The sequence below is a fragment of the Balaenoptera musculus genome, chromosome 3 (assembly GCF_009873245.2).
Source record: "Balaenoptera musculus isolate JJ_BM4_2016_0621 chromosome 3, mBalMus1.pri.v3, whole genome shotgun sequence".
NCBI lineage: Eukaryota > Metazoa > Chordata > Mammalia > Artiodactyla > Balaenopteridae > Balaenoptera > Balaenoptera musculus.
In genome coordinates this window covers 163642071-163666481 of record NC_045787.1, presented here as the reverse complement: position 1 = coordinate 163666481, position 24411 = coordinate 163642071, and the positions used below count along the sequence as shown (strand labels likewise).

The 24411-nt window shown below is 57.5% G+C and overlaps 1 protein-coding gene across 3 annotated transcripts in view; it reads left to right on the top strand.

Moving 5' to 3' along the window:
* Positions 1-1484: 1484 nt before the first annotated feature.
* Positions 1485-24411, top strand: part of CARM1 (coactivator associated arginine methyltransferase 1) — a 40470-nt gene continuing 17543 nt past the window's right edge. For all 3 annotated transcript variants that reach the window (XM_036846066.1, XM_036846065.1, XM_036846064.1), the window contains exon 1: positions 1485-1850. In XM_036846066.1, coding sequence (XP_036701961.1) covers positions 1625-1850 — 226 coding nt within the window. In that variant the 5' untranslated portion in view covers positions 1485-1624. The remainder of the gene's footprint in view (positions 1851-24411) is intronic.

Below are 24411 nucleotides of genomic sequence, written 5' to 3'. Positions count from 1 at the left end.
CCTAAGTTATTAATTATAATGTTTGGAGCTGTTCCCAAGGCCTCTATGGAGTGTAATCCTTCAAGCCCAGGCCCTCTGGGGTCCAATCACTGATTGCAGGGCGGGAGGGAGGGGGCAGTACCCCTCAACTGCATGCAGTCAGGGTGGTGTATGGGGAGGCCCATGGGGGTGTAGGGAGGGGGGCAGTGCCATGTGGGGTCTCTGCTAAAGTCCTTGCATTGGTGAGTACAGGAGGTGGAATGATGGAATGCTTGAGGAGAATGAGTAGTAAATGAGCAGATCCAGGGACTTCCCCGCCGGACTAGTGGTTAAGACTCCTCCTTCCCAATGCAGGGGGCACGTGTTAGATCCCTGGTCGAGGAACTAAGATCCCGCATGCGGCACGGTGGGGCCTTAAAAAAAAAAAAAAAGCAGGTCCCGGGAAGAGTGGCAGCTGGAGATGGTGGGCGGCCGCAAGCACCTTTGGAAGCCACCAAACAGGAGAATGGGGCCCTGGCGCAGTGGAGGGGGGACTTGGAGGGAAGATGGGTGTGTGTATCCGTGTATGGAAAGGGGCACTAGGCCCTGATCTGCTGGATTCACTGATCAGCCATCACTGCGGGAAGGGAGAGTGAGTTGGGGTGGGGGGGAAGGGGCTAAAACAGAGGTCCAAGAATTTTTTTGTGGGGGCGAAGACAGCGAAGGGCCAAGGATGGAGGAGGAGGGCACTGGGGGAAGCGGCTGGAGATGATGGGGAAGAGAGAAGGAGAGGTTGAGTGCTCGGAGAGGGGGCACAGGTGGTGTGCAGAGGCCAAGTCCATGCTCAAACTGCTTTTCCACCGGGCGCGCTGGGGGTGGAGCCACAGGCTGGGGCGTGTCCCTACGTCCTGTCCCCGCCCCTCACTCCGGTCCTCCCCAAGAACCCAGAGCCTCACAAAGCGAGACCAGTGGTGGGGAGCAGGACCGGTATAGGGGCGGGGCCTCTTCGCAGCTGGACCCCGCCCCTCAGTGAGCCGCCGTACAAAGCCGGGCGGGACCAGGGGCGGAGCCCAGCCTCAGGGGCGTGTTGGAGCCCGTCGGGCGTCAGGCCAGCCGCCGCCGTTCCCCTGGCTGGGGAGCCACCTCACACAGCACGGCTGCTTGCGCGGGGCGGGGCTCCGGCGTGTGTCCGCACAGCCGAGCACCGCCCTTTGACGCGCGCTCCGGGCTGGGCAGCCGCACCGCCTTACAAAGCGCGGCCATTCGGGCCGCGCCGGGCTGGGGGCGGGGCCCAGACCTAGGGGCGTGTCCGCGCGGCCGAGCACCACTATTGACGTATGCTCCCGCCCTCGCTGTTCCTGGGCCAAGGAGTCACCTCACAAAGCTGCGACCGCTTGCGCGGGCCGGGGCGGGGCGAGGCGGGGCCGACCCGGCCCCGCCCCCCAGCGTGCTTCCTCCCAGAGCCCAGGGCCGCCGGCAGGGGGCGCTGCGTCACGGGGCTGGCCCGCAACGGCGGTGGCGGCGAGGCGGCGCGTGGCCATCAGGCGGCGCTACCCGGCTCGGCCTCGGCCTCGGCCTGTGCTGCGGCGGCGGCGGCGGCGGTGGCAGCGGCGGCGGCCTGGGCCCGGGCGCGGCGGCGGCGGCGGGGCCTGGAGCCGGATCTAAGATGGCAGGAACGGCGGCGGCGGCGGCGGCGGGGCCGGGCGTGGGCGGCGCGGGGGTGGCCGGCCCGGGTGTCACGGGGCCCTGCGGGGCCGTGTCCGTGTTCCCCGGCGCCCGCCTCCTCACCATCGGCGACGCGAACGGCGAGATCCAGCGGCACGCGGAGCAGCAGGCGCTGCGCCTCGAGGTGCGCGCCGGCCCGGACGCGGCGGGCATCGCCCTCTACAGCCGTGAGTGCGGGGCCCCAGGGCCGGGCCGAGGGCCGGGCTGCGCGCGGGGGCTGCGCACGAGGCCGGACGGGCGGGGGGCCCGGGGCGGACGGGACGCGGCCGCGGTGAGGGGCCCGGGGTCCCGAGGGTGAGGGGCCCTGATCCTTACGGGCCTGGTGTGGGCTCCGTGGGGCCGGGCCGAGGGAGCTGGGTGTGGGGGGCCCCCGAGTGAGGGGTGTGGAGGAACGGTGTCAAAGGGGCAGAAAGAGAAAAGAGGGCGTGAGTGGTGGCCAGAGGTGAGGTGCCCCGCGTACAGAGGGAAGCGGGAAATGGGGGAGTAGTGAGGGCCCTGAGATTGGGAGGGGGTGGGCAGGAAGTGGGGGGCCGATAGTGCAAAGTAAGAATTCGGAGGAAGCCGGGGGTGGGGGCGCTGGGTGGGAGGGGAGGGGGCCTGGGCGTGGGAGAGGTGGGAGTCTGTGGGCGGGTGTGGCCGCTCTAGCGGGGAGGAGGGAGGGGTGTGGGCAGCCTCTGGCCATCTCAGGGGACCCTCTGGACTGCCAAGGACGGTTGGAAAGTGGTGCCCAGTCTGGGGGGGCCTGGAGCACCCTGTGCCACTCATCTGGAGAGCTTGGCGTTCTGGACTCCCGAGTGGGAAACTTCTAGAGCAGGGGAGAGGGGTCCTGCGAGGGTGGTGCGAGCTGCTGGGTGTGCGTCTCTTGGAAACGTGGACGGGGAGGGCCCCTATCTGGATGCCCAGCTCCGAAGTAAGAGCTAACACGGACTCCTCCCTCGCCACGGTCCTCCGATCTTCCTTTTGGGGGATGTGAGAAGCTGGTTACATTTTGTGAAGCTAGTTTCAAAACTGACATTAAGGTGGACAAAAAAAAAATCACAAATGTGTTTGCCAAGGACCTCAAGTCTTTGTAGTTCATCCTTTTTCTTTCTCTTGTTACTCTTTCTTATCAGTTCTCTCCGGTCACGATTCCTCCTTCACATTTTTTTAAAAATTAATTAATTAATTGTTGGCTGTGTTGGGTCTTCATTGCTACGCGTGGGGTTTCTCTAGTTGTGGCGAGCGGGGGCTACTCTTCATTGCGGTGCGCGGGCTTCTCATTGCGGTGGCTTCTCTTATTGCAGAGCGCTGGGCTCTAGGCGCGCGGGCTTCAGTAGTTGTGGCACGCAGGCTCGGCAGTTGTGGCTCGCCGGCTCTAGAGCGCATGCTCAGTAGTTGTAGCGCACGGGCTTAGTTGCTCCTCGGCATGTGGGATCTTCCCAGACCAGGGATCGAACCCGTGTCCCTCGCATTGGCGGGCAGATTCTTAACCACTGCGCCACCAGGGAAGGACCCCCTCCTTCACATTTTGTTACTCTGTTACACTCAGCTTGGTCTCTCCGGGTTTCTTGCACTGATGCTCTGTGGAGTCACTGAGGGGGCCTCTCCTGGCTTTGGCCTGTGTGAGTTTTTTGCCACTTCGGGAACGGGGGATTTCTGAAGGGAAGTGTGTGGAGCAGTTGGTTCCCACACAGGATTCTCCCCACACCTCAACTTGGAAAACCCAAAATAAAGGAGCTGTGCGTCTGTCCCCAGCGTTGCACCTCTTTTTGCTGGGGCAGAGCTGGGTCTTCTTGGATCAGATGAGGAGAAAGAAGGGTATCCCCGGTGGGCATCGGAGCTCAGGACAGACACTTAAGCTCAGCAGGATCCCCCAGATCACAAGCATGGCCATTCATTCAACGTGCATTAATGGGATACAGAACAAAGAAGGGCAGTGTTTCTCAAACTAGGGTTCCAGGGCTGATCCTCAAAGGAGTTCCAGGAGAGGTGGTTTATCTTTGGTAAATAAACTTTTGATTTTAGAACAGTTTTAGATTGATAGAATTACTAGGAAGATAATACAGAGCGTTCTCATATACTCTACACGTAGTTTCCTCTCTTTACATGTTTCTCCAGGAGAGTTTTTACTTTTGTGTTTTTGTTTTGTGGATCTACTCGGAATTGTTACTAGTTACAAAGGGAACACTTCCCTTTTTAGAGGTCATTCATAACTGAAGCGTTCGTCAAGAGGAGAAAGTCCATGTTTCTCAAATTGAGAGCCTCAGTCTGAAATTATTTCAGACTCCTGATGATAAAGCCTCAGGGGTCTGAAATAATTTTTTCCTCTTTAGGCTCAAGTAACATTAGTGTGAGGTATTAGTGTAAAAGTATGGGTTCTGGAGTTGGCCAAAGCTGGTTGTATTAGTTTTCCAGGGCTGCCGTAACAAACTTGGTGGCTTAAACCAACAGGAATGTATTCTCTCATAGTTCACGGGCAGAAGTCCAAAATCAAGGTGTCGGCTGGGCCACTCTCGCTCCACAGGCTCTAGAGGAGGATCCTTTCTTGCCTCTTCCAGCTTCCAGTGACTCCAGGCGTTGGTTGGCTGGAGGCCACAGAAATCCAGTCTCTGCCTCTGTCTTCACATGGCTGCTCCCCTGTGTCTCTGTGCCTTTTCCTGTAAGGTCACCTGTCGCTGGATTTAGGGCCCACCCTAAATCCAGGATTATCTTAGATCCTTAATTATATCTGTAAAGACCCTTTTTCCAAGTAAAGTCATATCCACAGGTTCCGGGGGTTAGGGCTTGGACATATTTTGGGGGGCATCCACTACGTGGGCTAGACTGGTGCCCTGAGGGTAGTTGTGGGTCTCTGTGCCTCAGTTTCCTCGGCGGTAGAATGGAGGTGATGACAGGACTGTGGCACAGCGTGTTTGCTCTATGAACGAACACTTCTTCTTTGGAGGCAGCACCTGCCCCGGTAAAGGCCTGGTGATGGCCTCAGAGTTGGTCGGGTTACTGCTCAGGGCAGGGCAGCCCTGGTTCCTGAGGCAGCTCCGCCTGGGGAGCGCGGGCATCTGGGGAAGAACTGCTCTGAAGTCTGCTGGGGGAGTGCAAAGTCCTGGATCAGAGATCAGGCCCGGCCTGCTGGGTGTGGAGGGCTGGCTGACGGTCCCCTGGAAAAAGGCAGAGGTGGTCCGGCCACTGGGGGGACTTAGGGGTGAACCACGCTGCTGCTGGGAGCTTTAGGCTTTCTCTTGGGATGAACTTCCGTCCCTGGCCTCAGCATTTCCCATCCTGGACCCTTCTGGGACCCAGATGCTTTGGCCAGGTGAGAAGGCTGCAGGAGCCCTGTTGCGCTCACCTGTCCCTCGTGAGGCGAGGTCCTGCGAGCCGCTGGTGATTCCAGATCCCGGGCATTTGCCTCTGTGGGTGGAGCTGGGGTGGGGGCGGGTGGGCGGTCGCCCGAGACATCCGCCCGAATCTCCCAGTGTCTCACATCTGGGAGCTGAGGGTCCTGAACGTGGAGTGTGACTGGGTGAGTCACCAGCTACGCGGCCTTGAACTAGCCATGTCACCTGTAGCAGCCCTGTAGCGACACCTGTACGCACGCGCCCTCCGCTTCCTCACCTGCGATGGGAATAGTGCCACCGGGGGCCCCGGAATGCGGGGGAAGTGCAGCACGGGGTTGTGGAGCAGGGTGTGCGGCGGTGAAGGGTAGATCTGTCTATAGATGGTATCAGCGGTGATGCTACTGACGTGGAATGGTGAAGAGCTGGCTTTTCTAGGAGGGAGTCCCTTATGCTGCGGGGCTGCCCACCTGCCTTGCACCCCCAGCAGATGGGAGGGGGGCCCCTGGGCTGCCACCTCTGTCTCAGGCGGCAGGGCTGGGAGATGGGTGTGGGCAGCAGGACATCCAGCCCCTTTCCTTGACGTCTGCCCTCTCCCTATGGGAAAGAGGACAGCTGAGGAAGGTCCTGTCCCAGTCACCCTGAAGTGAACGGTGACCCTCCCCACCCCTTCTTTTTTTTTTTTTTGGCCTCGTGGCTTGCAGGATCTTAGTTCCCTGACCATGGATCTAACCCAGGCCCCCGGCAGTGGAAGTGCAGAGTCCTAACCACTGGACCACCAGGGAATTCCCTCCCCACCCCTTCTTGCCACTTGATGTCACCCTGGCCCGTGTCCCTGGGATTGGCTAAATGGCAGCTACCAAAACTGGGCCGTTTTCCTTGGGCAGAGTTGCCAGCTTCCCGGGCCTTGAGGAAGCTTTGGCACGGCCTCTGGAGTCCTTGGACTTGGGCTGCCATCCCCTTGCAGGGAGGCAGCTCCTCGGGAAGCCCATCATGGGGCGGTGGGGCGGCGAGCAGAACAGACTCTCAGTTCCTCAGCCCCGTGGCGGCCTCTCTGGAGCTGACTGTGCTGCTTTTCTCTCTTGGTCCTCTGGCCTGTCCCTGCCGCATCGGCTAGGAAGGGATGTACGGCAGGGCTGGCTCTGACGGGGGCTAAATTTCAGTTCATGAGGGACCTGCCAGGGGTGGAAACCCCAGAGAAAAACCCTCTGTAAAAGCAAGGTGAAGCATGGCCTGCTGTCCCGGAATCAGGACCCTGTGACTTCCTTCAGTCACCCTCCTGGTAGCCCACACCCCTGGCAGCTGTGGCGGGGGGGTGGTAGTGAGAGGGTTTGGAAGAGTTTGTCCTCCACCCAGCCTTGAGGACATTCAGTGTCAAGCTGGGGGGAAGACCCAGCCAGTTACACCAAAAGGCATTCACGTTTCAGTGGTGCCTGCTAGTTGCTACTGGCTGCTGTCATTTATTGAGCACTTACTGTGTGCCAGGCCCTGCTTAAACCAGTGTTGACAGACGCAAATGCTTGACTTTGGGGGCAGCTGGGGAAAGGGTAATAGTATAAAGCAGGGCCTGTGGGCAAGCTATGGCCTGTGGACCAGATCGGGCCTGTGGCCAGTTTTTTAACCGGTGACAGCTAAGGGCGGTTTGTACATTTTTTAAAAAATTAATTAATTAATTAATTTTTGGCTGTATTGGGTCTTCGTTGCTGTGCCCGGCTTTCTCTAGTTGCGGCGAGCGGGGGCTACTCTTCGTTGCGGTGCGCCGGCTTCTCGTCGCGGTGGCTTCTCTTGTTGCAGAGCACGGGCTCTAAGCACGTGGGCTTCAGTAGTTGTGGAGCACGGGCTCAGTAGCTGTGGCTTGCGGGCTCTGGAGCGCAGGCTCAGTAGTTGTGGCGCACGGGCTTAGTTGCTCCACGGCATTTGGGATCTTCCCGGACCAGGGCTCGAACCTGTGTCCCCTGCATTGGCAGGCGGATTCTTAACCACTGAGCCACCAGGGAAGTCCCGGTTTGTACATTTTTGAAGTGTTGAACACTCTCTACAAAAAGAAAAGAACAACCCAAGGAAGAATATTCAACCAAGACCATAGAGTCCTGCAAAACCTAAGATGTTTACTTACTGGCCCTTGACAGAAAAAGCTTGCAGACCCCTGGGATAAATGAATGAAACAGGCAGGAGGAGGCGGGACTTGGGGACTCAGCCCCAGCCAGGGTTGGCAGATCTTCCACAGCTTAAGAGAAACTGAAAAGCCCTTCTTTGTGTAGGTCTGTTTGTTTTGATTGTGAAGTGTCCTGATTGCTCAGGCCAGATAGAGTACACTTTCTGGATCGTGTGGGTCAGTTAGCCTGATAGGTGTGGCCCTTGCTGTGTGTTACCACTGGTCCTTAGAACAGTTCTGGGAGGTCGGCACACCACTCCCATTTTATTGCTGGAAAAGCAGGGGTGAAAGGGCTTGACCAAATAACATGGCTGGCAGGCAGCAGAGCTGGCTTTGGAGTTCACAGCTGTTGGACCCTCTGCTCACTGCAGAGTGGTTCAGTGGAAAAGGGTGGTCAGGATTCAGTTTATCTGTGCATAACAGAGACCCAAAGTGGCAGTGGCTTAAACAAGATGGCAATTCATTTCTTGTGCTCTCGTCCTGAAGCCTTGGAGGTTGGCAGACCAGGGCTGGTGTGGAAGCTCTGCTCCAGGAAGTCCTTGGACCCAGGTCCTTCCAGCTAACCCCTCTCCCACATCCCGGGTTCGGGTCTTGTCATCATGGATCAACATGGCGGCTGGAGCCCAGCTATTATTACACCCTGGTTGTCAGACAGCAGGATAAAGGAAGGGACAAAGGATGCCAAGAGCATTGCCAGGTGTCTGTTAGGTTAGGGAAGGTTCCCAGAAGCTGGCCCTGGGTGCTTCTGCTTGCATCCCATTGGCTAGAATGCAGTCACATGGCCACCACTAGCTGCAAGGGATCCTGGGAAATGTAGTCTTTAGTCTGAGCAGCCCTGTACTCAGCTAATTTCAGGGTTTCTCTTTCAGTGGGAGAAAGGGGGAACAGACACTGGGAGACAGTCACCTTGGCCACAGTAGGTAGGATGTGGATGTAGCCACCAGTGTTGGGAAGGATAGTCCTGGATTATGGAAACATGCTCAAGTGGGGGGTGGGGACAGCAGCCTGGTGTGGAGCAAAAGGGTCCCTTGGAGGAACTAAAGGATGGGTAACAAGGTTGGGCCCAGGTCACTTTCCCGAGTGACAGGGCCTTTTCCTTTATGTGATCAGGAGTGGCCTGCCATTTTTCACGGGGGCCTAACATGATAAGAATGGTATTTCTGAAGATTACTCTGGCAGCAGGTTACGCTGTAGACGGGAGCAAGGAGAGAGAAGCCTTCAGAAGCTTCCAGGCGAGAGAATGCAACAGAAATGTAACCGAATAGTTTCACCTTAGTCTGCCCCTGAAGCGTGTCAGAGGCCAGGAATCGTGTTATGGAACAAAAGGTGAATTCTGCCCAGGGCAAAGGCAAAGGGCAGATGGCAGAGGCCATGACCCATGGCCAGGGGTCGTGAGTGACCTGCCTGCAGGGCTAGCTCCACTATGTGGTTAAAAGGAGACTCCCAGTATTTTAAAAATCGGGGGATTTCACATCAAAATCTGGCTTTGCACTTCTGAAAAAGCAGAAAGGCTGGCAACCCTGGGCCTTCACACCCCGAGGCTGAGTTGGATGGCAGCGCTGCCTTCAGAAGGGGCAGGTACCCCACATGGCTAGAGTCCCTTCCCTGCTCGCCGCCGCCCAGCACAGGCCTCGCACCAGGAGCCATTTGCCCTCTCACTTGCAGCGGTTTGTTTCTTTTCTTTCTTTTCTTTTTTTTTTTAATTTTATTTTTGGCTGCATTGGGTCTTTGTTGCTGTGCGCAGGCTTTCTCTAGTTGCAGTGAGCGGGGGCTACTCTTCGTTGCGGTGCGTGGACTTCTCACTGCAGTGGCTTCTCTTGTGGAGCACGGGCTCAAGGCATGCAGGCCCAGTAGTTGTGGCACGTGGGCTCAGTAGTTGTGGCTCACGGACTCTAGAGCGCAGGCTCAGTAGTTGTGGTGCACGGGTTTAGTTGCTCTGCGGGATGTGGGATCTGTGCAGTGGTTTGTTACTTAAAGTAGAGAGGCATTTCTCTGAACCCAGGTTTCCATCGGGGGTGGGAAAATGTTTCTTACCCTTAGCCCACACCCTTCTTCGTCCCCCATCCCTTTCTCTAGGCCGCTGAGTTTGAGCCCCGTGGAGCTGGGGGCTGTTACCCCAGTCCAAGTTGACCAGGCTTCCAGTCCCGAGCCCCGCCCACTGCCCACCTCCCAAGCCCCTCCCCTTCCTCACCTCTCCCTGCACCTGTGTAGCCCACAGGCCCTCACTGGCAATTTGGAAATCTAAAAGGTATGAAAACCTAACTTCTTACTCATTTGACAGCAAGCTCTAACCTGACCCAAACTGGGGCACAATTCCCCCCTGAGCTGCCACGTGGGGATTTCTGTAATCTCTGGGTATCCAGTTTAGAATGACTGTTCCTGCTTTTGGCTGCAAGACTGTGCTCGGTTCTGGACGTTTCCTATAGTTTGCTGGGGATAATCCACGTTATCTGAACCTTGTTAGCTTTTTTCAGATCTGAAGAGTTTGTAATCTGAAACACACTGGGCCGCACGTGTTTCAGGCGGGGACTAAGGGCCTGGCGCGGTACCCCCGTTGGGGTTGTTTGGGCCCATACGTGAGATCACAGGTGGACAGTGGCCGGCGCCGTGAGCAGCACCTGGCAGCAAGCGCAGGCATTAGGTGTGGGGCTGCGTGAGGTGGGCGTGCAGGGCCTTTGGGCAGAAGGAGGAGTATGGTGTGAACTCAGGTGATTCTGTGGTGCCTTCTGGGACCAGGTCATATCTAGCAGAATGGGGGAGGCAAGAGAACTCTTGGCGGCAGGCGAGGCTCCTTTCCTGGGGAGCCTGAGGAGGCACCTGAGGAGGTGGTGAGTTTGCCAGGACGTCGGGAGAAATACCCATCCCAGCTGGGGAGAACGGGGGGTTGGAGGGCCAGACCTGGGCCAGACTTGGCTGCTCCCATGGAGAGTGGAGGCTGGGAGGGGCTTCAGGCAGCTCAGAGCTGAGACTCTGAACCCGAAGTCCTTGGATGGCCCCTGGGAGGGGGGCGTCCCATGACCCCTTGAAATTATATGCCACTTGCATAAGGGTAGAGGAACAAGAGTCCATGGCTGGGACCTCAGAGGAGCCTCTCCGGAGGCAGCACTTCTAAAGTGCCTGTTAGGTCTGTGTGCTCCTGGTAAACTGTGGCTGTGACGCTGCGGTTGGTTCTCTGTGCATTTTTCGGGGGAGAGGCTCCCTTGCTTTCGATCCTCCTCAGAGGGATCTGTGACCCGAGAAAGGCTGACGGCCCCTGAGGACAGCAGCAGATTGGGGAGTGAAGTGGATGCCCCTGGCTTGTAAGGGATGGTCAGTGGGAGGAGCGGGGTGTGTGTGTGTGTGTGTGTGTGTGTGTGTGTCCCCCGTCCTCAGACAGGGGGAGTGACTTTGAAAGGCAGGAATGCCAAGGGCAGGTCACGGGATTTCAGGAGGGGCAGCCCCATCCGAGGGCTGGGGTGGGGGAGGGAACCCAGGCGGATGGCAGGTCTGGGGAAGGCTGAAGGCTGGGTGGAGAGTGGGAGAGCGACCCAGGACAGCAGGGCCCACCAGCAGTTCTCCGAAAATGGGGAGACCTGAACCTTCATCCTTTCAACCAGAAACGTATTCAGAGTGGACTTGCTGTCGCGTTGTGGTCGTTACCATTTGTCTAACTTTAAACAGCAAAACTTTACTGAGCATCCACTGTGTGCCAGATACTGTTTTAGGAGCTGGGGTTAAGCACGTGGGCCCACACTTGTGGGTCTTGGGGGGTGTGTGTGTGATAGGCATTAAGTCAGCAGTCACCCGCTAGTGGTCAGCGCCTTGAAGGAGGTAAAACGTACTGAGGCTTGAGAGTGCTGGGGGAGGGGCTGCTCAAAGTGAGGGGGAGGAAGGGGTTGGTCACAGATGGTCCCTGCTCAGAATGGGGCATTAACGCCACCAGGAGAAGCGCAGGTGAGGCAGCGCCTCACCATCGGCGTGACTGCTCTGTGCCTCAGTTTCCTCGGCTGTAAAACGGGAGTCTTGGTAGCATCTACCTTGGAGGGTTGTTATGAGTTGTGAGCTAATAGAAGTAAAGTGCTTAAAATAGTGTCTGCTACTCAGCAGGCGGGAAGAGCTGCTGGGGAGTGAGCTTGTGGGCCCGCATGGCCAAGGACAGCCAGGGGCCAGTGTAGCTGGAGCAGGGTGAGTAGGGGGAGGGCTGGGCCCCAGCAAGGGGCTTGGCGCTTTTTCCCAGAGTGTTGGGGAGGGAAGCGACACCTGTGATTGTGTCTGGGCTCAAGCGTAGTTCTGTCCCCTGTCCTTTCCTGGCAGGGTGATCCTGGGCGAATGACTCAGCCTCCCAGATCTCAGCTTCCTTGTCAGTGGGGAGGTTCCACTGAGGGGCTTGGCTGGTGGCAGGTGATCACCTGTGCCCGGACTGTAGGCACACTCCTAGTTTCGGGGAGCAGAGAAAAGGCGGAGGAAGAACCCCTCTCGCTGTTGCGGGGGGGAAGTGGCCCAGGAGCCAGTCTGAAGAGAATGAGTCAGGAGGCCACCAGCCGGAGAGAGTTGAGGTGGGAAGGAGGCAAGTCCCGGGGGCAGGGGGCAGTGGCTTAGCTGGGGTCTGCTGTATCTCTGGGTCAGTCCTGCTCTCCTGGGTCCCTGTCTCTCGGCCAGGCCAAGGGACAGGCCTGCTTTGCATTCCTGGGTTGGAATGCCCGCCCTTCTCCCTCCTGGTCTGCAGCAGTCCTCTCCAGAGTCAGAAGCAGCTGGAGGTCATGGTTAGCATAGGCCGTGGAGCCTTATCTGACTTGACCTTGTGACCCTGGCCAAGTGACCCTAGTTCTCACTCGTTTCTTCCTGGGGCATGGAGAGTGGTCTTGGGGGCTGGTATTAGCCCCGCACACACAGCAGGTGAATGACATGGTGTAAGATATCATTGGTCTCCTAAACCTGCTGTGCGGTCTGGAAGAGGTGATTGTGAAACCCCCAGACAGGTACAGGAGGAGCTGGGAAGGGCACAAGGAGGTGGCCTTGGAGATCCTGCCCAAGCCCCTCCAGGTCCCGAATGACTCACTTTGTGCGTTCACCCTCCTGTTTTCTCACTTCCGGGACTTGCTTGGGAAGCTTCAGGATTCGGGGTCCCAGGAACAGTGCGGGGCGGGGCTGTTGGCACCCTTCACATCTGCCCGGAGAAACCACGGCACTTGCCCTGACGCTCGTTACGCTACACAGCTCCGACTTTTGGTTTAAGAACCCCGAGTTCCTGACTTCTCCCACACCCACCCCTTTTGTTCCCTGAAAACCAGTTCTGTGAAGGAAGTTGAGACCAGGCTTCACCCAGGCCTGCAGGAGTTGGATATGGAGGCTCTGTGGCCCTCATGCGTCTCCTCTGGTGGTTATTCTTTAGATCACTTACTTTAATTGTTGTTTAATCTACACACACAGACGCCTGGGCCTTAGGTGCACTTGACAGTGTGTGCATGCATGTAACCGCCACCCAAAGCCAGACCTAGAACTTGTCCCCCAGCCTCTGGGTGGGTTTTGTTTGGTCAGGTGGGTCTGTCCCCTGACGGCAGGCAGCGCGTACTTGAAAACAGGTCCAGACTGGTGGGGCGGGGCGGGGGGACCGGGGGGTGTGCTCCGTCTCCTACCAACCCCCATTCCTTGCGTAGTGAGAGGAGAACCCCTTTGCTTCCCTCTTTTTGTCTGTCTCTTTTAATTGATTCATCACCCACAGCTTCGGTAAGCGGGTCTGAGCTGTTTTCTTTTAAGATTGTTTGGCGGATTTGTTCCCCTGCGAATTGTGTTCCCGTGGCTGGGGTTCCTTTTGGCTGGATGTGTTACTCGTTTAACGGTTTTGTGTGTAGAAACCTGCCTGACAGCACAGGAACTGGTGAGATTCTGGCGGGGTCGGCCGCAGGGACCCTGGCAGATCAGTGCTCTAATGAACAAGGGATGCTCTTTTAATCCCCCCACAGGGGGCACGTGAGTAAATACAATCAAAGGCAGACTGGGGGGCGTCCTGCAGACCCAAGAGGGACATTCCAGGAGCTTGCCACATTCTTCCCTGAGCTGGAGGGGAAAGCAAAGGCAGGCTGGGGCTCCCAGACTTCTGTTGTGTGTCCCGGAGGCCCCCTCCGCAGAGCCTGGCTCTGGTCTGAGCCCTCTGTGTGACCAGAGGTTGGCGTCCCTAGTGATGGATGAGCCCTGGGTGGGGGATGCTGACGGGCCACATGACTCCCTTCCACCGCCACGCCACCCCCGTGCCCTGCCTATTACCGCTTTGAGGCCCTACCGTGGCTGACGTGGGCTGAGCCCAAACATGTGGCGGGCGGGCGCCGTGCCAGGCACTTTACGTTCATTGACTTGCCTCGCCGTCAGAACAGCCCCTTGGGGAGCCCCCGGAGCCACAGCTCATCCCCGTTTCGTAAGGGAGGAAACTGAGGCACTCAGTGGTGGGCGGCAGTCGCATGCCAACCCAGCTTTGGCCCTGACATCTCGACTCAGCCCTGCCACCCCTCGGGCGCAGGTGAGGAGTCAATGCCGTAAAGGAGAGGTTGCACCTGGCCCTTGTGGTCTCTGTCCTGTGTCGGGGCAGTGACCCCAGTGGATTCTTCTGGAGCCCGAAGCCAGTCTTTCCTCATTCCTGCCTCGTTGCCGATTCTGTCATGGTGTCAGGCAGCCTCTGTCCCCTCTTGCCTGGGCCACATCTGGAGTCAACATCTGGTGAGGCAGCCACGGGTGGGCGGGAAGGGGCCCTCCTACCTCAAACATCCTGTTCTCTGAGGCCGGAGGCGGGGCCGGAGGGGCTCCCGGAGCCCCAGGGGCCTGGCGGAGGCCCTTCCGGCAGCCGTGAGGCCCCAGGACATCCTGTTTCACCTTTTTCTTTGTCGATGGGCCCTCCACCGGGACTGCAAGTGGGCCTCAGCCCCCTGAGCTGGTTTCCTCCATCACTCCGCCGCCGAGGCTGCCTCTGCCCCGTCCTCCGGCCTCTTCCGGTTTGGCCTCCCTGGAGCCACCCTGATCTGAGGGCTGAGGCCCCTCAGCTGGCCAGAGGAGGGACACGTTTGAGTCCCCCAGACACCGACTGGCTCAGCTGCCTGTGCTGGCGCAGCGTCCCCGGCAGCTGCGGGAGCCAGAGTGTGGAGCGTACCAGCCGCTCTGAGGGGGTCCTGCTGCTGCCCTTGACAGGGCTCGCCCGCCCGCCTCCGTCCTCACGGAGCACTGCCAGCCCAGCTCCTGCTGGCACAGGTGGTGGCCGCCCTCAGTGATCCCTCCCAGCCCTAGGAGGCAGGCTCCGTCGGGCTCAGGGAGATGGTGCCTGCCAGCCATGGTCAACCAGCCAGGCCTGGCTCTGCCCGGGCCCAGGGCCCGTGTCCTTCCCAGGGCCCTGAGCGTGGTCCCCACAGCCCCCCAGGGCCAACTCTCCTCCCAGAGGCTGGCATGGGGTTCGGCTCTCTTTCATGAGCTGCTGAGTCCCCAGGCTGAGCCGCTCCCAGCATGTCAGTTCTCTGTGCCTTGGTTTCCCCTCTTGAAAGTGAGCTAAGTGTGCCCAGGAAGGTGGGTGGGAGCATTAGCTGAGCTACTGCACTGTGTTAGGTGTTAGCCTGGTACCACGTATATCAACAGCTTCAAAGTCATGGCCGGAGAAGAAAGGCCCGGCAGAGGAGGCTGGCAGCCCAGCGCGTGGAGTGAGGGGCTGGGCTGCTGGTTTTGTTGCCTCTACCCCCCGCCCCCCGCCCCCTGCCCCCAGTTATCCGCTAAGCCCCCGTGCTTTCAGGGGCCAAGGAACAGGCGCACATCTGCTGTTCCTTTTGTAGCTCACAAAGCCCAGGGCTGCAGGCTGATTAGCATGGAGGGGGCAGACATTTGCATGTAATGGCTCCCGCCCAAGTCAGAGCCCCTAGTATTCTTTTCAGAAAAGCCAAGCCCTTTCTTTGGTCCTTCTTCTCTTGGGGTTGCCCTTCCGCACATCCCCCCACAGTTAGACTCATCTTTGGGCCCCTCCAGACCAGGCCTGCAGGACCAGAGCCTCCAAGCCCTAAAGGCAGATATCGCCCCCCCAGCCCCCAGGGACCAGCCCTTTGAGAGGAATCCCTGCCGACACCCCCTCCCGGGCCCCTGACCCCCTGAAGTCAGAGCTGACTTAGGAGGTCTGGGTGTCTCCAGTGCGGGGCCTCTTCTCCAGCCTGGGGTCAGCCCCACTGGAAGGGGGGGAGAGGTGACAAGGGGCGGGCCAGCAGAGGTGGGTGACTATTATATTGTGAAATATTTTCAAAGAATGAAGGATAATACAGCAAACACCAAGAGCAGTCACTGCCACCTTAAGAGAGAAAACGTTGCCCATAGAGCAAAGGGCCCCCTATCTTGTCTCCTCCCAGGGAGGTAACCTCCTGTTCAGCCAACACTGGGGGTCAGCCTTCACAAGAGGCCACTTTGATGTGGCCTAAAGACCCAACCTGGCACCTTTGAAATCTAGAATCAAAACTTCTCCAATCACGGTAGGAAGCTGGTGCCTCTCATCCTCGGCCAGATGGCTGGTCTGGGTCTGAGTGGCCTGCACCAAGCCTGGCTGGGTGCCCAGTCGGGCTGGTCCAGTGGCCAGATGCCTAGTCTGGGCCCAGTGTGGTCCTGTGTCCAGAATTCTCTCTGGGATTCCTTCTCTCCAATCTTTGCGTCTGGTCAGAGTGCCATGGGGATAAGGGGCCCCGAGGTGAATGTTTTGTGCTCAGAACCCCTGCTGTGTGCCTGTGCGTCTTGGGCTGGGCACAGGGTGTGTTGGTCCTCATGACGGTGCTGAGTGATGCATTATTATTTTGTTTTTCTAGACCTGAAAGGTGGTGGGTGGGGCCCCAGGTGGCAGAGCCCAGATTCAAAGCTGGGTCTAACGGACTCCAAAGCTGGAGTTCTGGGATCTGCACGTGCAGTGTGGCCTCCCTGGCAGGGGGAGAGGAACTACCCTGGGCTTCAGGAAACCCAAGTCTCTAGTGGCCCCGGGCACCCCAGCCTGGCCCCGCCTGCTGCTTCTCCTCCATCACACCCACTAAGGGGGGGTGGGTTGGGTGCGGGCCTGTGCCAGGCAAGACGGTCACCGGCTGAGAAGCCGGTGTCCTCCATCCTCCAGCCCTAGTGGTCACTTGGGTCACAGGACCTGAGGCTGCAGAGGAGAGATCAGAGCCGTTCCCACTACCCTCTCCCCACCAGCAGGGCCTGACCTGCTCACTTCGGAGAGGGCCCAGGCGACTTGAGTGGGCGCCAGGCCTCCCCCGCTGTCACGATTGCCTTTTGTCAGGAACGTGGTAGAAATTCAAACCGCTCAGGAGGGTGTAGCATGAAAAGTCGGTCTCTTCGTCCTGCCTGATCCTGGCCTGCCCCCCCGCGCCGCCGCTCGTCTTCCGGTGCACCCTTCCCGCGCCGTGTTTCAGGCACACACGGGCTTGCGTGCCCACATCTCCCTAGGAGCCCACTGGGCTCAAGGTTCTGCAGGTTTAAACCATGGGAGAGGGGGGTGCCTCCCTTCCAGAGGCAGCCCCTGCAGTCATTTCGTGGTGCTTCTTTCTAGACGAGCCCCAGGCGGGCAGTGCGCCTGGCCCCTCCGCCTCCCCGGCTCCCCCTGCTCATTTTTGCACCTGCGGCGTGTGTGTATTTCACACCGTCTGCCCCTAACAGTGCGGCCTGGTCATCTTAACATGTCAGCGTCTACAGACAGAAATCTATGTCCTTCCATCGGCTGTACCTTCTTTCACTCATTCAGTGGCTCTTTAGGTTTTCTGCTGCTTTGGGCAGTGCTGTATCTAGGTGTATCTTTGCAGACATTTAGAAGTAGAACTGTAGGATAAGGCCCCGCAAGGGGAGTTCTGGGTCAGAAATCTTTGACAGAGATGCCCAGGTGGGGGCTGGCCCAGTGCGCCGGGGGCTCTGGGTGCTTGGGGGAGGGGTTGGGATTGACCTGGGACAGGGCCAGGCCAGAGGAGCCCAGGGTGACCTCATGGTCCTCAAATACCCCAGGGCTGAGCAGTGTGGCAGCAGCTGCTCGGAACGTCTGCGAGGACAGCACTGGAGCAGCCGGCTTAGGTTACAGCCAGAGAGGGAGGCCAAGCCGGGCTAGGATTCCCCGGGGTGGGATTCTCTTCCGCGACCGTAACCATGGCTGCTCCTGATTATGAAGTGCATAGGACACTTACTAATGCCTCCCTTCTCTCATGGAATCCTCATGGCAGGGAGGGTTTTATCCTCACTTTATCCCCATTGCACAGATGGGGCTCCTGAGGTTCGGGGTGAAGGCAGGTGGTGGGGCCCTCCAAGTGGGCTGTGTCCTCTCACCCTGCAGGCTGTGCCACGATCACCTTTGGACAGATGAGGAAACTGAGGCCCGCAGTCACATCTGGAGGGCGGCACGGTTGGCCCTGAACCCATGTCTCCCTGGATACCCATCATTTTGACCATGGCCCTCTTGACCTTCCCTGCTGCGGAAGCGGGGCAGTGGGGCCTGGTGCCTCTGGAAGACGGGAGGCCCTTTGAGGAAGGCGAGCCCTGCATCCCCCGGGGCCTGGCTCGGCTTGGATGTCGCCACCTATAGGCAGCCTGTAATCTGTATTGCACAGGGCATCGTGTGTATCAGACCCCCGAGTCCCTCCAGCCCCTCTTACCCGGCCTCCCCACTGGTGTCGCCTGCCTCCCTGTGGTGCCCGGGAGCGCGGGAAGCCAGGCCCTGGCTGCCTTGTTCACTGCGGTGCCCTCATGCCCGTGCTTGGCACCGAGCGGGCTGCAGGCCGAGCCACCCAGCGAGCCGATGGCCCCGAGCAGAGGGTGGGCTGAGGAGAGCACCCCCATTTCTCCACGCCTCGTCCTCCTCTTCACCCAACTCTCCTCTCTCCTGTGGAATATTTTCCTCTGGAAGGTGAACAGCCTGTGTTTTATTTGGCAGTAGGAGGTGATTTAATAAAAGACCTCACATGTGGACAGGCGTCCCCCCACCCCCAAGTCTGCCAAGGTAAATAGCTTTAATTATTCCTTGCTTGTGGCTGTGATAGTCTTTCTGCTAGAAAGGCAAGGACTTGACATGTGGCCCTTTTCTGTGTCGGTCGCTTTTCTTTTCCCCCTGAGCTGGTGGCTACTCTCCCGTCTGGCCCTCCACCTCTCTTTTCTCCAAGAGGCAAAGAGCTTCTCGCATCTCACGCGAGGATGGAAGGTTCTACGGGAGGAGAGAGCTTGACTCCAGGCAGTTATCTCCATTCCTCTGGGTCCCTCTGACACAGGTCTGTCCAGCCTGAAGGGCTCAAGGACCCCCTGCTTGTTCCAGAGCAAAGGGGAAGGGGAAAGAGGGCAGAGGTTACCATGGGGCTGCCCAGTGCCCAGCATCTTCCAGTAGTTAAGTGACCTTCCCCAGGCCACACACGGCCTCGGCCTGGGCAAGTGGACCCCCATTCTGGCTGCCTCCTGCATGTAGGGAAGGGGCCCAGTCTCCCTGACTCCAGGCCCTTGGTGGGGGGGGGGCGTGCAGGTCAGCATCCCCAGGTGCCGAGCTGGGCACTGGGCCAGCCACGTGCGGAGCCCTGGGTTCAATAAGGAGTCAGCCTACGATCAGGGCTCGTCCAGGAAGTGCTGGAGAACCTTCCTGGTCTTCCTCCACCTGGAGGAGGTGACAGGGATGCAGGGAAAGAGAGGCAGGGTACCAGGGAGGGTCTGTGGAGCCACGGAGGCTGGAGAGAAGGCCTTCTGCCCATGGTCTGGAGGGTGGTGAGGTCAGCGTGGCTTGACGGGGCGATGGAGGGGCTGTGTCGAGGTCGTCCATGTTAGCAGGGGCTCGCGAGCCCCATAAGGAGTTTGGACTTGTTCCAGAAGGCTCTGGGGAACCACTGAGGGGTGCAAGCAGGGGAGAGACCACAGCAAATCAGCCACGTCGGATGCTGTGACTGGGACATGACTGGAGGCCCAGCGCGTCCCCCGGGTCGTCTGGTCAGTGTCCCTGAGAGAGGATGCCTACCCCTCCCTGAGGCCGCCAACTCTTTTGAGCCCCTCCTGGGTGCCGGGCCCTGGTTTGGGCCCAGGAGTGAGGGTGGGGAGCAGGGTGTTGCCTTCAGGCCTGGGACCGGGGAGCCCCTGTGCCTCAGTGTCTGCCAGATTCTGCTGCCCTGGGTCCCATGGTGCTGTCCAGGGAACCGACAGGGAGGGACATCGGGTGGCGCTGTGCTGGGTGGGGGCAGGCAGCCTGTCCCCAAGAGCCGCCTGCTTCCCAGCCTCCGTCGTCTCCTGCCGGGACGGCAGCTGCCCTCCAGCCCTGGCCCTCTCTCAGCACGGGGTCCCTCTGGGTACTGCCCGTGGCTCTGGGGGAGCCAGACTTCTGAGCCACAGGTCCACCGGGGCCTCTTTCACCTCCTCCACAGCCTTCCTACAAATCGCCCGTCTTGCCTTGGAGCCTCTGCAACCTCTCTGGGCTGCAGCCAGGAAGTCCCAGTCGCCCGCATTCTCCTTGCTGGGCCCCTGCAAGGAAAAACACTGCTCCTGTGTGTGTCCCCTGCTCTCAGTACTCACACTGAACACTTCTGATCACCAGGTGTTGGGCGGGTGTCCCCACACACCAAGCAATTCTCCAACACCAGCCGGCTGTCTGACAATTCAACTCAATTCTGCAACTGTCTACCTGGAGGTAGTGTCAGGTCCCACAGGTTGAGGGCTCAGTCCTACAAGACTGTACACACCCCACTTCAGATGCCAGTCGCAAGTTCAGGTTGGGTCATCTGTGCTTCTGATCAACCTGCTATAAATCAGAGGTTCCTAGGACCTCTTCTTCAGGTTTGATTAATTTGCTCCAGCAGAACTCAGGAAAACAGTTTACTTACTAGATGACTGGTTAATATAAAAAGATGTGACTCAGGAACAGCCAGATGGAAGAGTTGAATAGGGCGAGGTGTGTGGGAAGCAGTGCAGGGCTTCCGTGCCCTTTTCGGGGGTGCCAACCTCCCAGCACCTCCACGTGCTCACCAACCCGGAAGCTCTCCTGAACCCTGTCCTTTTGGGGTTTTTTGGAGGCTGAGGAGGGGGGACTGAAAGTTCCAACCCTCTAATTACTTGGTTGGTCCCCACATGGCTTTGTAAGTCCTATATCCTGGGGTGGTTGAAGGGGTGGGCTTCACATGAATCATAAAAGACACCTTTATCGCTCTTATCACTTGGGAAACTCCAAGAGTTTTAGGAGCTCTGTGCCAGGAACAGGGGCCAAATACATATGTATTATAAATCACCGTATTACCACCCCCTTTCTCTCTGCTTTCCCGCATGCTGTTTCCTCTCGCTGGAGCATTTGTTCCCAGTCTCTTTCCCTGGCTGGTCAGGTGCCATCTCTAGCCTCCCACGGTGCCCCTGTGCCCCTGGCCTCAGTGCCCATCACCTGGGGATCCTTGTCACTTTGGCCACCCGGCTCTCCTCACCCACTCTGGGATGGGGAGGGTGTCTCCTCTCACGCCACTGCCGGGTTTGTAATAAAGTTTTATTGGCACATAGCCATGTTCCTTTACATATTTTCTGTGGTGGAGTTGAGTCACAGTAGCAGAGATTAAATGGCCTGAAAAGCTGAAAGTATCTATTTTCTGGTCTTTTACAGATAGAAGGCCAGAGAGGTGGTGCACACACTGGCTAGGAGCACAGACCTGGAGCCAGTCGGCTCAGCCCCTCGCTCTGTGACCGTGAGCGAGATACCTAACCTGTCTGAGCCCCCTTTTCTCATCAGAGCCAGTGGGGGTGGTAGCAGTAGACACAGCGGTGCTGTGAGGGGTCCGTGGATAGCGCAGGAACAGAGCCTGGCACCTGGGAAGTTATTACTCAGAGTCTGACCTCCCAGCCCCATCCCGGTCTCAGCAGGGTGTGAGTGGGTGGGTGCTGGGCCACGCTGCCTGTGGAAGCTCGGTGTTTGTGACTTGGATATTCAGGGACCTTGCTCCCCAGGGAGCAAGACAGATGGGGTGGTTTTCCTAGCTCCCCCCGCTGCACCCCGAGCTCTGCATTTCCTGTGGATTTGTCCCTGGCGATTCCGGCCCCTCGTCCCCTGGCTCCAGAGCCTGGGCGGGACAGACTTTGCAGTGTGGTGGCTGGGAGGCCAGCCCGGGGCGGCAGGCCGGGTCCAGGAGCAGGGTGGACACGTTTGTGATGGCTGCGGCATGACTAATACTCCTTGGGCCGAGTTCGTTTCCCGTTCAGAGCCCGTCTTGGGTGAGCCTCTGCGGAGCCTGTTCACCGCTCAGCCCTCCCGTCCCATCACTGCAGGGAAGACGGACACCGGCTCTGCCCGACCTGGCTGCGGGGGGAACCCAGCACAGCCTCCGGGCCTGCAGCCCCCTTTGTGGTCGTCCCCAGTTAGAGCGACGTGGCAGTCTGCCAGCCCCTCTCCCGCTTCCTTTCCCCACCTCTCCGGGCTGTGTGCACGCAACAGCCCCCGAATGTGCCACCTGGTGTGACCAGGGGAGAGAAGCCCTCTCCCAGGAACCCCTCCCCTGGGGCCCAGGAGGCAGGCTGCACCACCTGGCTGGGATAGGCCCAGCGCCACCACCTCTGCCCACTGTCCTGGGGGCCCCTCCCAGTTGGGGGGGAGAGGGGAACGGCGATCGCCCAAAGGTGCGGAGCCCTGCCCACTGGGGGCTGGGGCGCTGAGTGTGGCCAGGGGAAGGGGCTGGGGAGCGGAGGTCCTTGACTGCCAGTCCGAGAGTTTGGACTTCTCCTGCGGCTTTAAAAGAGGTAGGAGCCTGGTCCGGCTTTTTGAAAAATTTTTTTTGGTGTGTCAGATATTTACCTAGCATCCCCTGTGTGCCAGGGACTGGTGTGACTTATACAAAGTGCTGGCACCATGGGCTTTGGTGGTCCCACCTGTGATGGGACAGCTCAGGTTGCCCTTAGCCCTGGCTTCCCTGGCCCGAGCCTCTGGATGCGGCCAAGCTTCCCTTAGCCACAGGTCCTTGTGGTCGCCTGCCTGGCGCCAGGTTGCAGGCACTGCCTAGGGCAGCTGGTCGGGTTGCCAGGCTACTTTGTAAACAGGCCCTCCCTGGTCTGCTCGCTGCCACACAGGAGTAGCTGACAGATCGGCTTTATTTTCTGCCCCAGGAGTGGGCATGGGTACCACGTCAAGGTTTCGGGTCCCTTCCTGAGACCCATTTATAGCTGGACTTGGGAGCACCTTGTCTTGGGTCCCCTGTGAGTGCGGCGTGGCTGTGAGCCTGGGGCTGGCCTCCTAATCCGCTCTTCCCTCCTGCCCGCTGTCAGGAGGCTGCCTGTGCCCTGCTCCCCCCTCCCTCCAGGAGGTGGCACCTGGCTCCAGAGGTGGGAGGTCGTCTGGCAGAAACCCAGGCTGTGGCCCAGGCTTAGGGCTCAGACTAAAAAAGGGGAGAGCGAGGGGCCCAGCGGACACCCGTAGGCCCTTCATATCCAGATTCACCCATTGGGAACATTTTTCTTTTTCTATTGAGATAAAATTCACATAGCATAAAACAATTGAGTGGCATTTAGTGCACTCACAGTATCAGGTAACCATCACCTCTATTTCCAAAATATTTTCATCATCCAAAGAGAAAACCTTGTTTCCATTAAGCAGTCATTCCCCATTCTCCCACCCTCAGCCCGTGGCAACCACGAATTTTGTTTTCAGTCTCTACAAATTTACTGGTTCTGGATGTTCCCTATAAATGGGATCATATACCTGTGACCTTTTATGTCTGGCTTCTGTCACTCAGCATAATGTTTCTGAGGCTCATCAGTGGGTTGGGACTTCATTTCTTTTTATGGCTGAGTAATATTCCATTGTATGGATGGACCACATTTTGTTTATCCAGTCATCAGTTGATGGACATCTGAGTTGTTTCTACTTTTTGGCTGTTTTGAATAGTAACACTTTGAATATTTGCATCAAGTATTCATTTGAATACCAGCTTTCAATTCTTTGGGGTATATACCTACAAGTGGGATCGCTGAGTCAAATGGTAATTCTGTGCGGCTGTACCATTTTAAGTTCCCACCAGCGGGGTCTGAGGGATTCAATTTCTCGCCAGCACTTGTTATTTCCCCCTTTTTTGTTTAAAATTACGGCCATCCTGCTGGGTGTGCAGTGGTATGTAATTGTGGGTTTGAGTTTCAGGTCCCTAATGACTAATGATGACGTGCACCTTTTCACATGCTGGTCATTTGTATACCTTTGGAGAAACATCTCTTCAAGTCCTTTGCCCGTTTTTGAATTGGGTTATATTTTTGTTGTTAAGAGTTCTTTATATATTCTGGACAATAGATCCTTATCAGGTATATGATTTGTAAATATCTTCTTCCATTCTGTAGGTTGTCGTTTCGCTTTTTTGATACTGTCCTTTGATGCAAAAAGTTTATTTAAAAATTTTTTTTTTTTTTTGGCCGTGCCGCATGGCTCGCGGGATCTTAGTTCCCCAACCAGGGAGCGAACCTGGGCCCCTGGCAGTGAAAATACCGAGTCCTAACCACTGGACTGCCAGGGAATTCCCCAAAAAGTTTATAATTTTGATGAAGTCCGGTTTATGTAGTTTTTCTTTTGATACTCTTGCTTTTGGTGTCATATCTAGGAGTCCATTGCCAAATCCAAGGTCTCAGAGATTTACCCCTCTGTTTTCTCCTAGGAGTTTTATAGCTTTCACTCTTATGTTTAGGTCATTGATTAATTTGAGTCAGGTTTTATATATGGTGTGAGGGTAGGAGTCCAGCTTCATTCTCTTGTACAGGGAGACCCAGTTGTCCCAGCACCATTTGTTGAAGAGACTATTTTCTGCCCCTTGAATGTTCTCAGGACCCTTGTTAAAAATCAGTGGACTATACGGGACTTCCCTGGCGGTCCAGTGGTTAAGAATCTGTGCTTCCAAGGCAGGGGGCATGGGTTCGATCCCTGGTCGGGGAACGAAGATCCCACGTGCTGTGAGGCATGGCCAAAAAATAAAAAACAAACAAACAAAAAAATCAATTGACTATAAACATAGGGTTTATTCTGGACTCTAATTCTGTTGATGTATGTGTCTCTCCATTTGCCAGTACTGTTCTGTTTTGATTACCATACCTTCGTAGTGGGTTTTGAAATCGGGGAGTGTGAGTCTTCCAGCTTTGTTTTTTTTTTCAAGATTGTTTTGGCTGTTATGAGGGTGATTGGGAACACTTTGCACATTTGTACTCATGCTTCTCTCTATAAATATATTTTGTCTTTGTTGTTGATTTGGTGAACCACTTGAAAGCAAGTTGCAGACATCACAAGAATTCACTTTCCTTCCATATGTATCTTTCAATGATAAGAACATTCTTCTGCAG